We start from the raw sequence: 17045 nt of genomic DNA on the forward strand, positions 1-17045 counted from the left end.
TGTCACTGTGTCACATTGTCTATAAGACAGGATAGGGGACAGTGTAAGAATGAACAGAGTAGTTGCTCATAATGTTAATGGCTTTCTAGTATGTTGCCATCACACATTTTAGTGAGACCCTGTTGGCTCATATAAGTCACTAATGTAGTTTTCAAGGACTAAATATAGAAGCTTTCATGTGTTTATATGATTATATAAATGACTGAACAAAACCATTTGAATTCTTTGTTTTAATGAAGCAAATAAAGAATAAAGAAACAAAACCAATGACAATTTTCATGGCAGATGTTTTCATTTTTAAACTTTCAGTTTGATTATTTTGAAGGCATACAATCATAGGTTTGTCTGCTATTCAGGCAACACTTTGTAAGATTGTCTATTCAGGTCATGGTGAGCACAAGGGGAAGGTTCAAGTGCAATGACAACATTCAACAAATGAAAAGGAGTTTGAAACCATAAACTCAAAAGTTTGACTTTTTGGGTTTTGGGATCAATAAGGTTAAAGGTACAAACATGACCATGGCTGGGAGAAACAATGACAATGAACTAATTGGTGTCAAAAGGAAATTCTTCTAAGAGCTGAACTCACTAATTCCAGGCCAGATTCAGTGACCTGGAACCCCAGCAGTAGGGAGACAGAAGCAGGAGGACCACTGTGAGTTTGGGGCAAGCGTAGTCTATATAACTAGTTCTAGGCCAGTCAGAAATATACAGTAAGATACCCATCTCAGGAAGAAAAAAACTCTACACAAATATGGAAAAGAAATTTGTAGGGAAGAGTGTTTTTTGATAGGAGTGGGAAGGAACTAAGATAGGGTGAGAGACCAGAGTAATGAAAGGCACTATATCTGTGCAAGGAATTATTAAAAGAAAAAAATCTAATAGAAAACCTTAGTTTCTTGATGATAGAAAAATTATTGCACATGGCTGGATCTTACCAGTTCTCTCAATAAATATGATCATGCCTAGACATATGGGTTGTACACATATTTAAGTTTTAAATCAATTGCAGATGTTCTTAGCTTTCAAATTCATTCACGAGCTTTTTCTAGCTGTCATTCTTTAGAAAACATCTTGAAAGTATAATTTTGATTATAACAGCAATTAAGAAAAGATGTAGACCTATATTTGATTCAAAATATATATTAAAACCAATAATCATTTCATTATTGTACACATGGAATTTTACATGGTGAATATTCCAATGAGAAAATATGATGAGGAAACAAGGAAAGAATAGAAAATAAATAACAACATAAGACTGATTTTGATCTGATTCTGATTCTCCCGTGTCCTTTATACCCTGCTATCTTCCACATGAAAGATGTCTTGCTTATGTAGAGGAAATTTGAAGTTAAAAACATGCAAGTGCATGATCAATAATGCATATGCTCATGGCATTGGTCAGATGATACTGTTCCCTAATGGGTACCACTTTTCTTCATTGAGGGGAACACTGCAGAGTTGGATGTTGATTGCTCCCACAAATACAGTCTTGCTCTTCACAATAAGCATTAAGACATGGCCTTGGAGCTCCAAGACTTCATCATACACTACCTGCAAATGGAAAGAGAAGGAATGTATAAATCAGACATGATTGAATGCATCTTTCTTTTCAATACTGATTTTAATTTTTAAAATGATGCAAACATCTTATACCTTGAAGGTGATAGGTTTATGTCAAAATATTTTAATTTCAATGTTAACCCTGAAGAGGCTAGGCTCATAATGATGCTAAATGACGACTTCTCCAAGAATCTTAGCAGTTACTGATTCCATTAAAATTTCCCCCTCCAAGTTCATTGATTCTGTCAATTACTCACTAGGAATTCAGTCAAATATTCTTTGCCTCTACCCACCCTTGAACCTACTGACTGTCTCAGGAGCTCCTATGGCAACAGAGCCTTGGGTACCACACTGTGTGTGAGGAAAGACATGCCACTTCCTATGTTTTCCTTGTGCTGCTTAAACAGAGAAGGTAATATTTCCTTGCATGTATGATTTAATCATTTCATGATTACTTCCTTTACTTAAAACTGCATGACTTTTGATTATGAAAACCATGTTTATCCAATCATACATATGATACAGACAAAAAAAGAAAGGAAAAAATGTCTTTCCACCTTAAAAAGATAATCACAGTTAACATTTTTGATGTTCTTCTGATATATATATATATATATATATATATCATTACTTGTTTTTCTTTTTAAAGATATGATTATATATATGTATACACATATATGTGTACGTTCATGTGATCTATTTTTTTCTCCAGTGGGGTCTCTTCATCTTTGTTATCTAATATTCAGGGCACTACAGTCAATGACAGAGCTGTTGAGGCCAAGAGTCATTGAAAGTGGGGTATGGATGAAGATGTTAATTATGAGATGTGAAAGGAAGGGAGGCCTTGAGTGGAATGCTGACATGGTTGTCAGGGAAACGTGTGACAACACATTTAGAAGAAAGAGTTTGACACAGTGCTACAGATTTGCTGTTTACAGCCACATTATAAGAGAGAAAGAAGGTCTCTCTGTATATACAAAACAGGAGGCAGCTTGAGAGGAAGGTCCCCAGAGAGCTGGCTGGCCTCCCCTGTGCCTGTAGATAGGGTTTCTGAGGAATTGCATAGTGTTGGCATCCCTTTGTCATCATTAAAGACTGACGTTGAGGCCACAAAGGTAATCCACTGATGACATGTGTTGCTCATGATTTCTTTCCTGGTATTGAATAAATAGAAGTTATCAATGACATTTGGTTCAAGATCAACCTGTTTTCTCTTCTAGACAAAAATTAACTTATTAAGTAAAAACTAGCTCCATCATGGGACATGGAATAAGATGTTACCTAGTCTCGTCATCCAGCTACTACATCCTACACTTCTGTTCCACATGAAAAATTATCTTCACTTTTCTAGTATTTCTCTTTGAAGTATGCCAAGCTAGATGTGGGTTTCAGGGATAATGAAGGATTCTAGAGAATGCTTCAAACATCCCCCAAATTCACTCCCTGTAACTTATTTTCTTCCACTGTAGCTGAATGCTTAGTACTGCCCAGAAATTCATCTAGAACTTCAGGGTAAATGACCCCTTATTCCTTCCATAATGGCCCCCTTCAAGTTTCCGACTTCGTCTCCCCATTCTTTTTATAACATTTCAATAGTGAATTCCTCGTCTGTCCACAGAGAGAACAGACACAGGTCCTTCAGAACAAGGAAAGTGCCGCAATTCCAGGCAGCGGGGTCCATGGAAAGGTATGGCTCAAGGACTCTGTGAATTGTACAAATCAATTCTAAAAAGGGAATTTTTCAACAAAATATAGCAATAAGTTATGTTCACATGAATCTCTCATCAACTGTGAACCTTTGCATGTGTTAATAATAACACTAGCCTGTAAGCACTGTGGAAAATAATTAATAAATGAATAATGCAAGCTTTATGCCAAATATTCAACACTCATAAATAAACTTAAAATATCTATCAAATACACTAATAGAGGGATTTTTTGGCATCATTTGGCTAAAGAATATTCTTCCAGACAGAAGTGATTCCCTCATGCACCCAGAAAGTAGGAAGTCTCAGGAAGTGATTTTGAAATTTGCTATTTTCTATACCAATAAAAAGGAGATCAGTGTCTGTGTTACTGGGAAGACTATCAGGGAGGAGAGTCAGCTTAGCACCCCTGAGAGCAAACAAGTGTGAGTGGACACAGTGTCCTATGGTGGAGTGGACATGGGGTTTTGGATCAGTTACATCTGAGACTGAATAAGTTGTATGTTGTCTGGGCCTCAGTATAATTTACATATGTAGGCACCTGCCATTTAGTGAAAAGATGTATCCTGAAACATTGTTCTTTGGTGGCCTTTGTCTTCTTGTGAAGGTGACTATGGTGTTGCAGGTGACAGTAATTTAGGGGAACCCTGTCTTAATGCTGGACCAATCCTCTGAAACTTGAAGAATGTGACAAACAACTTTTCTCATCTTGTGAACATCAGAAGAGTTTGGGCTGGGGAGATAGCTCAGCAGCCGAGACAAAGACCTGAGTTCGATCCTCAGAATCCATGTGAAGAAAAACTAGGTGTAATGGGATACAGTGGTGTCTGGTGTGTGAGGTCTTTCTATATATGTATTGCTCTTTTTTGGTTAATGAATAAAAGCTGTTTCATAGGTCATGACCTTGTGGTGATATACAGATTAATAGAGATGGGTTGATTTAAGATGTAAGAGCTAGCTAGAAATACACTTAAGCTATTGGCCAAACAATATTGCAATTAACACCGATTTCTGTGTGATTATTTCCGGAGTCTGGGTGACTGGGAAACGAACAAGCAATCTCACCCAGCACATGACTTGGAAGATACATACATACATACAGATGTGCATGCACATAAGTACACATGTGTATACACACAAACAGACAGACAGACAGACAGAGACAAAGACAGAGAAACACACAGACAGACACACACACACTAAGAGAAAAAGAGAGAGGGGGGAGACAGAGAGAATGACAATGATGAATGAATGGTTCTGGCTTGCTGACTGGACCTAGAGCACTATGATTTTACCCTCACCCCCTTTTAGGTACTTTGCAAGAGAGCTGTAGTTAGGAAAAGCATGTAACATGTGTGTTCTGTACTTTCTAGCATTTCCTTTAGAATGTTTCTGATAATACTCCCCAAACAGGACAGTGTAGGAACACATTGACTATAACCATGTTATTCTGTTACAGGGTAGAAATTCTACCTTCATTATGAATCCTTTAACAATGAGTTTTTAATCAGATGTTAGAGGCAGCTGAGCACAAAGATCAATGGTATAAGAGCTAGAATCACACACACTCTGTTTCTCAAAGCTGTCAGGATGGTACCCTAAGCAGCCTGCTTCTGACCCAAATGCACCATGAGATTTCCATACAACAGAGGACTTCACAGAGACTGCTGGAAAAACCTGCTGAGAGGCATGCTGGGAAGTATCAAACAGACAAGCTGGTCCCTGAACCAAAGCTTTGGTAATTGAAGGGCTGTCCCTCTGCCACTGGACAGACTCCTTGAACTAGGACTCCCTCTGGGGGGTTATGAGTAAAAGAAAAAAGGAAGAATTATTTTAGTGAAAATTTTGTTGAGACATTGATATGCAGCATCTTATCCCCTTTCTGTGTCTCTGAGAGGTCTACACAAAGACGAAAGATGAGACCAAGGTCTTTTTTTTCTCACTCACAGTATGCTGCGAGGCCTTGGGGGTTAGAGGAATCCCAGCTGAAGTGAGTGACTGATGCAGTGAGCATGCTTTAGATGAGGTGGAAGAGCAGAGCTATTTAAAACCCGTGGGTGCCATGTGATAAGCCTCTGAGCTCTTTAATGAGCACCGGGCCTCTTCTAAGGACATCTATTAGGGTGCCCTTGAAGATGCACAGAAATAAAGCAGAGGCTTATCACAGAAACTGGATCGTCTATCACAGTCGAGGGCAGGAGAAAATAAGTCTGATGTAAAGTTGAATGTACGTTTTGTGCAGCTTTTATAAGTGTTGCTGGATTGATACAGACAAAGAGCATGGCCTGAGAAAACTTGGAATCTTATGACCTATTTCTAAATTCTACTGGCCTCTCACTGTCCCCAGACCAGCCTTGATCTGCTCTCTGATGCCCACGTTCCTTCAGGTTTCTGCTGGTTTGGATTCCATGCACACTGGGCTGTGTAAGTGTGGACTCTGTTATTTGTTAGTCTTTTAAAATGTATATAAAATGCAAATACTGTGTGTTTGTACTTTAGGCCAGCTTTGGCTGCCTAAAGGAATTGCAGCGTATCACCAGGTCACGGATTTAGGAAGAGCTAGGACTATTTCAAAACCATCAGAAAATTTATGTTCACACCAAGAATTACAAAATATGCTTCACACATATGTACTTACTGCTGATTTTATAATCCATTAAGCTCTTGATGATTTAACTTCCAACTTATTAGAATAATACTGACTGTCTAGTGACTTTTTGTCATGCGTTTCCTTAGATTGTGAACACTGAATTGCAGTGTAGAGATTGAGACCTACTGTCCATCCTTCCTTCCTCCTTTTCTGCCTCTATTCTTCCCTTCCTCCCTCCCTTCCTCCTTTCTTCCTCCTTTTCCTTTCCTTGCTCCTTTCCTTGCTCCTTTCCTTCCTTCCTTCCTTCCTTCCTTCCTTCCTTCCTTCCTTTCTTCCTTCCTTCCTTCCTTTCTTTTTTTCTATTGTAACAGCTATATATTTGCGTGTATGTGTGTGTGTGTGTATGTGTTTTGTTTCTGTGGCAGCCAGAAGAGCATCTCAGATATTGTTCCCTAAGCACCATCCACTGAATCCATTTATCTTTAGATAAAATATTTTGTGTGTATTAGTGTGTGGCCAAATGTATATGTGCATCATATGTGTGCAGTGCCCATGGAGGACAAAAGAGGGTGTCATATCACTTGGAGCTAGAGTAACAGACAGGGTGAGTCACCATGTTGGTGCTGAGACACAAACATGGATCTTCTGAAAGAACAGCTAGTGCTCTTAACTATTGAAGAATACCTCCAGTCCCCTTCTTCTTTTGATGCAGGGTGTATGGAAAGCTTCTTGATAGTAAGGATGAGTGTCATGTATTCAAGCAAAGAAATAGGTTCCATATTGTTGGACATATATCTTTAGTTGTAAGCAGAGTGGACATTATAAATAAGACATCAAAGTATCTCTACTGATTTAGAGACTCGCTTGTAGGCATGCATGTATACATACTAATGGTTTATATAAATTTTACACACATAAATAATGTGTGGATACATACTAATGTTTTATATGCAGTTTACACTTATATAATCCATGTATGCTTACTAATGCTTTATATAAATTTTACACACATATATAATGCATGTGTACATATTAATGCTTTATATACAGTTTACACACATATAATGTATGTATGCATACTAATATTTTATATACAGTTTACAAATATATAATGCATGTATGCATACTAATATTATATATACAGTTTACACACATATATAATGCATGCATACTAATGCTTTATATGCATTTTATCCACACATATATAATGCATGTATACATACTAATGCTTTACTTACTGTTTACACGTACATATATAGTATCACTTATAAAACTACTTGAAATATTTAAAGACACAGCTTTTTGAAGTCACTAAGTATTAAAGATATGAGGGGAGAGGAGACATTTCCCTATTCTCAGAAAATTCTAGGTCTAAAGGTTACAAAGTATGAGAGCTGGAGGGCTCAGTACTCACAGGTCACAGCAGCAGAGAACGGCAGAGTGGATTGACTGACTGGATGGGGTCATCAGGACCATGTGCAACTCTTAGGGGACTCAGTATGGGTTACAGTGACTGAAAAGGCTTGGCAGTTACTCTGGGTTATTAGCTTGATGGGATTCAGAATCACCATGGAAACAAGTCTCCGAACATGCCAGGGAAGGAATTTCTAGGCTACGTTTCCTGAGGCAAAAAGATGTATCCTGAACGTGGGTAACACCATGACCATCTGCCCAGAGTTCCTGCTGTCATGCCTTCCCCGCCATGATGGATTGCATCCTCCATTTGTGAGCCCACACAAACTTTCTCTAGAGTTGCTTTTCCTACCTACGTATTTTGTTACAGCCAGGAGAAAAAGTAACTGATAAAAAGCCAATTCCAAATATTATAAATGATACAAACCCATTGATGTAACATTTAAAACGATAAATTCTGAAGGATAGAGATCCAGTACTAGTCAGAGACAGACAGTTGTGGCTACAGTAGGGTGGTCTTTGTAAGCCTTGGATGTCTCTGTTCTGTGCCTGGACTGTGGGATCACCTGGGTGACTCAACCAATGCTCAGAGCTAAACATCTATACCCACAGAAGGGGACTTCCAGGGATGCTAAAGTCATGATGAGCTATTTGGATCATACCAAAGACAGCTTCCTGCTGTCAACACAAATGACAGCTATGCTAGCTATAACACTGAAGAAAAGATCATGAGGTCTGTATTATTTCTTCAGACTGCACACTAATATAAAAAGAAAGGAACACTTGATGCTATTATTCCCCAGGAAGACAGAGGAAAATTACTGAGTTAAAATTTAAGGGATGTGAATGCCACATTTAAAATTTTGGCCGTCAGTTGGCAATAAGGAAACTTCAAATAATTTAAATGAAAGAGTGATAACTATGTCTGCGCAACACCCTAGGAAGAAATGTAGAAGATTTAATAAAACTATTTCACAGAACTGTTCCTGATGGTACAAGCATTTAACCCCAGCACTTGGGAAGTAGTGGCAGGTAGAACTCTGTGAGTTCAAAGCCAGCCTGGTCTATGTAGCCAGTTCTAGGTCAGCTGAGGTTGCATAGTGAGATTCTGTCTCAAAACAAACGAAATTCAACACCCCGGAGGAGTAGGAGAACAACTTTGCAATTGCTAGAGAGACAGGGACCTCAGAGAGAGAATGAAGACTGGATTAAAGAGTCTGGCAATGTTCTAGCCACAGCGGCACAGCTTTGTGCTTAGGTGAACATGTGTGAGGAAGAAGGCAGTGTCATGAGAAGGCGTCTTTTGAATTTACATATAATTAACCCTCTCAATATTCTAACACTAATGAGGAACAGGCTCAGGTGATCCCACCCCAATCAGAGGGCCTGCTGGGATGGAGGAGTCATTTCCCTCTGGGGATGGTATGGTCACACTAGTGGATAGCCCCATACCTGTGTGAATGCAGACTGCACTAACTGGACACACTGAGTTATAAAATATATACATGGTCGAGACTGTCAAAGAATAAAAGCTAATCTCCTACCCTTCCTAAGAGAAGCCATCTTTTGAGATGGCAGAGAAACAAGCCTGTCTTCCAAGTGCCCAGGAGAACTTTCCATGACATGCTCCATCAATAAGGACAAGAGGCAGGTCCAACCTTGAAAGATATCAGGTGTGGTGTGCACACCGGTAACCCCAGCACTTGAGGTAGAGGCATGAGGATGAGAGCTACACAGTTATCCATGACTGAAAAAACAACTTCCAGGTCAGTCTGGGTCCTGTGAGAAAGCTGGGGTTTGGGGAATCAGTACAGATACAGCTTACACTGTGACAGTGACGGAGAACTTGGGAGTGTATCCAGACTTCATGAGTCTCTGTCACCATCCTTCAGCATCCATAAGGACTGACAAGGAGTCCAAGGGAAGAAATCATTCAGAGTTTAGGAGTAGCCGGTGTGCCTCACCCTGGGCACTGTCATCATCTGCATCTCCTTTGTAACTCATCGAGAAACACACGTGTGCCACGGTGATTCTTAGGAAATTCTGACAAAAATGGAATTTGGAGTCGCTACCCACACAGTTTTCAGACATTTTTGTTCCATCAAAGGTTGATTCGATTTCTGTATGCAGAACCTTGGGTTACTGAAGGATGTTTTTGAAGGGGAGGCAGACCAGGGTGGACTACGGAACCTTAGCAAACATTTTAAGAGGAAGAATTTGCAACAAGTGAAAACAAGACCATGGTCAGAGAACAAAATGAAAGAGCATTAAGAAAAGGTGGAACTTGGAGGCACAAGAGTAGCTTCAAGAATCAGGGTACCTTGCTGACAGTTTGCACCTACAGCAGGGGAAGAGCCTGGGGGCTCATTGTATTTAGTCATCAGGAGTCTGCTGATACCACTTGAGTGAAACCCTACCATTAAAGGTGAGAATCTACACAGCAAAGCATTAAAGGGCAAAAAGAAAGCAGTGCATTGAGAACAGCTTGCATGAGTCAACGGCATGAGAATTTGGGGCTGGTAGTAAGGGAAAGAAAGGTTTCTCAGAAAGGCTGAGGTAAGATTCAACACTGTCATTCTAGCACTCAGAGAGGCTGAGGCAGGAGGATACCTGCTAGTGTGAAGCTTTGACTGCATGGTAAGACCCATCCCAAAACAAAAACAGCCGAAATATCAAGGGAACATGCTTTTGTTTCCAGAGATTTCTGAGCAGACTGTGTGGTAGAACAAGCAGGCAAGCAACCAAGTCAGAAAGGAGGAGGTCCAAGAGAACAAACGCAGGAAAGTCATCTTCAAAAGAAACCCGAAGGCTGGATGTGCTACCTGCAGCATGCTGTAGCTTTGATTTGTGTTTTGTATGTTTATATTTTCTTTTTCATTTTGTCAAAAGAGATTTTAGGATACTCGGTGTTCTTCACACAAGGGCTTGTGATAGAATGATTAGGGAAAAAAAAATCAAATGCCCCAGAATAAGTCTTAAAAGAATAAAATGAACTTGGTAGAGAAAATACAATGGAAAATACAGGGAAAGTGTTAGTATGCAAAACAGCCCTTCCATGCCTGCTGGAGGTTAGCCTGTCCCAACTTTGATAGCTGAATCTGTATTTTCCAGTTCTCATAGCATCTAGTACATTGTTTGGCATGCTAGGACTATTTTGGGCAACATCATTCCTTTATGGAACAATACTTCTAACTACTAAAAGTTCTTATACTTGTGTGTGAAGCTGAAAAACAAACAAACCCAACCCAACCCAAACCAACTCAAACCAAACCAACCTAAACCAACTCAAACCAAACCAACCCAAACCAACTCAAATCAAACCAACCCAAACCAAAACCTGGTAAGAAAATAAAAACTACCTAGACAAGCGATAAGGCATACTTACAATTTCATTGTAAGTGGGGTCAGTGCATTTTGGAACAGACTTTGTTTTCCTCTTGCGAACTTCGCTGGGATGTGGTAAAAGATACATCTCAACATGGGCACTGGGTGCAGAGCCATCTGGGAGATGCTGCAAAGAAGAGTCGCTATAAATATTAGTGGTGTCACTATCAAGGAAAACAAATACCTGGATACTAAGTGGCCAGACCATAGGTGGGATCTGGAGTCATTAATGCTACTCTGGTTCATTAGCAGGGAAAAGAAGAAAAAAAGGGGAAGGAAGGAAGGAAGGAAGGAAGGAAGGAAGGAAGGAAGGAAGGAAGGAAGGAAAGAAGGAAGGAACCAAAATACTTAGCAGCTAAAAAATAATTTCAACCACAACGTCAAAGATATTTTCTATCTAAAATAGAATAGATATCTAAAATAGAGAGAATAGAATTCAAAAGCCCATCAATTACAGCTTATATTTTAGATTGAAATCTAAATTTGTATTTTTACAGAGAGATGAATGTTAGTCACAAATGACAATAAAAATTAAGTATCTTGGGAGGATGTACAGTACCGAGGAATCTTTTAAATATCAAATTTAATACACACCAGCCCAAATAGTGAGATGGATCCTTTAATGATCCAGAAGAATCTATGATGATATCACATTCTCATGAAGTTTGATCAACATATAATCAGAATACAACCACAAGATTTTAAGTGGCTACAATTAATTTATGACCTAAGTGACTGCCAAGTATATTAGATTTTTTTTAGACAGTAGTAGTATACCTGCTGAACGGCCTGCCTGGGCAGCAATGTTGAACTGTGACTCTCTGATCCTCCCACAAGCTCCTCCCCTGCTGTCCCCAGTGTTTATTTTTAAGTTCCCATACCATCTGAAATAGTGTTCAGTGCACAGAGACTATATATTAAAACTATCAGTTCCTTTTGGGAAAATATGGCCAACATCTGCAGATTGTTTGGCAATGTCTGCCTTTTATTCAAGTCTATTGGTTATTATTTTCATTTATTATTTTTTGTTTATTAACTTACCATTTGTAGAGTGAGTCCACCATTTTCAAAAACAAAATGACTTGGAATAAATGGATCTTATCATTGTGATCTTGGTGAGATGGGCCTTTAGTAAAGAACTCAGCAAGAAATATTCTTATGATTTAAATCAAAAATGGTTTAAAAATCAAATATGAGAGATTGAAGGTTTAGTCACATTATTTGTTGTGATTATTTACTAAAGTCTATAACATTCAACAAATATTATTTAATACTTTAAAGTCAATGCCATTTACACCTTCTCGGTGGCCCGGGTAGTTATATGAATTGGTCCAAATATTCAAAGTTCTGAGCTCCTGCCATCCTGTCCCTTGTCCCTACCCAGACATTACCTCCTGCAGCACCAGAGTTCCTGATGAGGTTTTTCTTTCTGCTGGGAACTGCCCCTAAGACCTGTATGTGCAATGTGTGCTTTGCCACTGAGTCCCATCTCTACCCTAAACTTTCATAAGACTGATTAGCAAAGAAAGTGATGACCAAAGCCTGATCTGCAGATACAGCTCTCTCCAACTTTCATCCTGAAGGGCAGTTCTGGGATGGCTCTGAAGCACAGCAGTAAAAGGAGATCATTCAGTGGGCAGAACTTCCAGCAGGAGCACCTGCTTGGTTACTCAGCTTGGAAGGAGAAACAGCCAGATGTGTTTTTGTACCTGCTCCTAGGCTGGAGCCAATGGCTTGGCTGCATGGTCAGGAACTTGGAAAGAGCATGATTGCAAACTTGGTGAAAGAGAAATTTGGGGAAGAGGTGTGTGGATAGAATTCTTTGACTGGGAAAATAGCCGTGAATGTATTTGTGATCTGTGCAAATTACCTTCTGAGAATGATGTCATCAGAGTAGGATGCTGGTAGTCAAGGGCATAAAGATGCTCCTATCCATTTATACTGACCACCTCTTCTACTTCCCAATGAGCCTATGAAGAAAGTGAGCAAGGTGGGTGTGATGAAGGTTTTTAAGGTCTCAGCAACAAAGTTTCTATTTCCAAGCTGACAAAGTGTTGTATAGCAATTTTCTCAGAACTGCAACATTCGGCCAAGGAAGGAGGCTGCCAGGTTCCTGAGGCCCAGGAAGCAAACTACACATGTCTGGGAAAGCTTCAAGATTCATGAGGATCCTCCCCTACTGTTAGAAAAGCAGGAAACCACTGTGGGGGAAGGAGATTTTTGACCAAGGTAGTTGGCAAGCAGTTTTTGGAGCTGTAGAGCCACTGATAAATGACACCGAGAGCTCCAGCAACACAACTTTCATGACACCCATTCTGTGGGTGTCACCCATGTTGTTGGTGACACAACACCCACGTTGTGGTGAAGATTTTTAGTATGTCATTTCATGAACCATCCATGCAAGTAACCCAAGTGAAAACTCATTAGTGCACCAAGTTGGAGTGTCTAAGTTCCCAATCTAGGGTGAGTAGACATTTGTTTTGTGTCTTTCTAGGAAAAGCCTCACAAAATATTAGGCTATGCCCATGGTGGTGTGACCAATCTGCCCAGAAGGGAGAAGGCTATTGAATCCTGAAAATGGCACCATTCCCTGAACCAAGCAGCTACCTGGTAGCTGGGGATACTGTATTGGACCACTACCACTTTTGAAGAGCAATGTTTCCTTCTTGTTGGGATAGATAAAATGATAAAGATTTGTATAGAGCACCATGGTTTCCATGCAAGATTAGTCCTGACCAAGGGACTCACTTCAACATCAAAATAAATGAAACAATGGAATCCACTTCTTTTTTATAATGTTTCTAAACAGCCTAAGATGTTTGTCATTTATAGAATGGTTGCGTGACCTCTTAATGGTATAGGAGGTTCTTCTGTTCATGTGTTGCTTTCATTGGTTAATGAATAAAGAATCTGCTTTGGACTTGATAGGATAGAACTTAGGTAGGCAGAGAAGGCAGAACTGAATGCTGGGAAGACAGGCAGAGTGAGAGATGCCATGGATCTTCTGCCTGAGAGAGATGCTTGCAGATGGAGCGGCGGAGCTGCATCCCGCCACCCGGCTAGCTTTACACCTGAAATAATTACACAGAAACTGTATTCTTTAAAACACTGCCTGGCCCATTAGTTTCAGCCTCTTATTGGCTAATTCTCACATCTTGCTTTAACCCATATTTAGTAATCTGTGTAGCACCACAAGGTGGTCGCTTACCAGGAGAGATCTTAACTTGCGTCTGTCTTGGAGAGGAGAAGCATGGCGACTGCCTGAAGTGTCTGCCTTCTCTCTCCCAGAATTCTGTTCTGTCTACTCCGCCTACCTAATTTTCTGTCCTATTAAGGGGCCAAGGCAGTTTCTTTATTAACCAATGAAAGTAATACATAGACAGATGACTCTCCTCCATCAGACGCTGGTTAGAATTTTGCAGGTAAGCCACAGTCATGTGGCGATACATAGATTAATAGAAATGGGTTAAATTAAGATGTAAGAATTAGCCAATAAGAAACTAGAGTTAATGGGCCAACCAGTGTTGTATTGAACACAGTTTCTGTGTGGTTATTTCAGGGCTAAGATACCCAGTTGTCCAGGAAGAACAAGCAGCCAGCCCCTCATTCTGTAACATTCTGAAGACTCTGTTACAGCTCCGGTTGAGAGACAATGCCTTACCGAGTTGGGAAAGTCTCCCCAGCAGGGGTATACATAATATGTAGCATCCAGTATATAGAACTGTGAGTCTCCCATACCAGGTTCATGGTTTCCATGGTCAAGGGGTGAAAAAGGGACTGGGACCTCTTACCATGATACCAATGACCTACTTGAACATTTTTATTTATTGTTCCTGAATGTTATGTTCTCATGGTCTAGAAAATCATTTTTCAGGGGAGACACGTTTCTACCAGAAGACATAATGGTAACTTCACTGAACTGGAAGTGAAAACTGCCCTGGGCTATGCTATTCATTTTTGTTATATTTAAGGTCCAATGTATCCAAGAGATTAAACATCAATGAAGTATTTTTCCTTTTTTGATGCATTGTGCACATGCATGAGTGCGTGCGTACATGTGTGAGTGGTGAAGGGGTGGACAACGTGCCTGACTGCACTTGTGTGGAGGTCAGAGGAGGACACGGGTTCCCCCTCTATTATCCCCTATTTTATTTTTTGAGACATAATCAGCACTGACCCCGTGGCTCATCATTTTCTTTACATTAGCTGGCCAGGAGACTGGGTACACAGGTGTGGGCTACCATGGCTGGGTACTAGGGATCAAACTCAGGTCCTCTCTTCATGCTTACATGTTAGGTAAGCACTTTATTGACAGAGCCATCTGTCCAGCCATTTTAAATCTCCTTTTACCTATTCCCTTCCTTTGTTTTGTATATCACTGGCTTATTTGATGAAACTCTCAAACTGATTTGACAACACCACTTTCCTTCACGAGATGTCTGGGGATCCCTTCCCTTTGCCTGGAGAATAACCTTAAGTGACCAAACTGAGAAAGCCTTTTCGTAGTAGCCTCTATCAAGTGCCACACTCAAGCTTCTGGTTTCTATTTCCAAATCAGTGTCCTTGAGAGGATCCTTAAGGATTCTGGAGTTTTCCGAATGACAGGAGACCACAGGTTTCAGTGTAAGCCAGGAGTGCTTTAAATGTGAGCAGCAGGCTTCCCTTGTCATTTAAAAGCTTTAAGTGCAGACATTGATTTTTCGGTCCTGCAGAGAAACTCTCCTTCCCATGTAGCTGTCTTCTCAGCATCAATTCCTCTCCCCCTTTCCACTGGTATCACATCCTCTTCCTTCAGGAGCTCAAATAATTTATTACAGGCATCACCAGCTGTCTTACCATTGAGCAATTCTCCATTTGCTCTTTGCCCTTATGTTTATGCAAATCAACTTTTACTTTAAAATCATTACATGACTCTGACTTGTCGATCTCTCACCTTAGGATTTTACTTTTATTGTTTTTGACTCTGGTTGTCTTTTGACCTTCACAAAGACTGAACAGGGACCTGGAGAAAAGTCCAACCCCTCCTGAGCAATGAGGAGCTTGACTCTATTCATGGTGGGTAGTAGCAAAATAGCACGGATCTTTTCTTTTAGAATTTTGTCTGATGTTTCTAGAAAGTGCTCAAAAGGTAATATGAAGCCTTATCAGTTTAGTTTCTGTGGTGCATCCAAACTCTATGTGTTCTAGGCTTGCATTTGAAATTGATCACAAATCAAGCAACAGCCACAAACCTTTCTCTTGTGTGTCATCTTAGGGGCTCAGAAGTTCTTCCCTGGAAGACCCCTCTCATTCTATCCATCTCCACATTCCTTTGTACTTTTTTTCCTATTACTTATTCGCAAATTGTTTCACAATGCCTTCTATGGCTCATGGATGTAAAACTTGGTCACCAGCTGAGAGTGCTAATTTGGAAGGTTCTGGAAACTTCCATGTCTTGGGCCTAGCTGGAAGAAACGGGTCACTTCAGGGTATGCCTGATAGTGTTACATGTGCTCTCCCTCTGCTACTTGTTGAGATGATAAACTTTGTCCTTTCATGCTTTCCTGATCCGGAAGCTTTGTCTGCTCATAGCCCAGACACAGAGGAGCCAGCTGACCATGAATTGAACTCCCCTGAAACTCTGGGCTCAAGTCAACAGTTGTGTGAGGCATTTTATCAAAGCAATAGAAAACTGATGGATACCTTTAACCCACCTCCTTATGTAGATTCTTTAGTCTCAAATGGGAAGCTTGAAATTTTTACTGAAAATTTGGCTTCTTTTTACCATTATTTCTAAATAGACATGTCCTTTTGATTCCAACATTCTCTCTAACATGGCTTGGGAGTTAGTAGAACCAAAGACAGAGGTGTCTGAGGATGCATTCTAAGAGATGAATTGTCACATGATCCTAGCATTTTACAAAGTTTTTCACAGTAAGTACCTCCCCACAACTAGGTATTGCCTACTATACATCTACGCTGTACAGTGTAGCATACTACTTTGTGGCTATAAACTTGTACATCACTTGTAAGTGACTTCAAAGCCAGTAACTCAGTCAGACCACCACTTTTCAGAAAAGTAGCTCATAGAGTTGCTTCAGCATTAGCTGAAACCTGTATCTTTGTATCACTGTAGGATCTTCAGGGGAACAATGAGATTTGAGCTATTATGTCTGTGCTAAAAAATACCTTCTTCTCAGATTCCCCTTAAGGATTTGCTCCAAGGTCTTGAGGGTCATTGTCTTTTCAGAGAGATGTGCATTGCAGTTTCCTAGGTTTGCTTATCACAAGTCTTTGGGGACATTCTCACCATTAATGGTTAATGTGGGTGGACCCAGGCAACTGTGAACAGTGCTACCCTTAGGCAGGTGGTCCTGGGTAACATAAAAAAGCAAACTGAGTATACC

At 40.1% G+C, this 17045-nt stretch overlaps 1 protein-coding gene across 24 annotated transcripts in view; it reads right to left on the reverse strand.

Moving 5' to 3' along the window:
• Window positions 1-215: 215 nt before the first annotated feature.
• Pik3c2g (phosphatidylinositol-4-phosphate 3-kinase catalytic subunit type 2 gamma) overlaps window positions 216-17045 on the reverse strand; it is a 346977-nt gene continuing 330147 nt past the window's right edge. For 23 of the 24 annotated variants that reach the window (XM_038318262.1, XM_038318253.1, XM_038318255.1 and 20 more), the window contains 2 exons: window positions 10661-10786; window positions 216-1557 (listed from right to left, as the gene is read on the reverse strand). In XM_038318262.1, the coding sequence (XP_038174190.1) occupies window positions 1405-1557; window positions 10661-10786 (279 nt within the window). In that variant the 3' untranslated portion in view covers window positions 216-1404. Of the gene's footprint in view, window positions 1558-10660; window positions 10787-12529; window positions 12630-17045 lie in introns of those variants that run through there. The other variant, XR_005284220.1, reaches the window with a different exon arrangement.

This window comes from Arvicola amphibius, chromosome 2 (assembly GCF_903992535.2).
Source record: "Arvicola amphibius chromosome 2, mArvAmp1.2, whole genome shotgun sequence".
NCBI lineage: Eukaryota > Metazoa > Chordata > Mammalia > Rodentia > Cricetidae > Arvicola > Arvicola amphibius.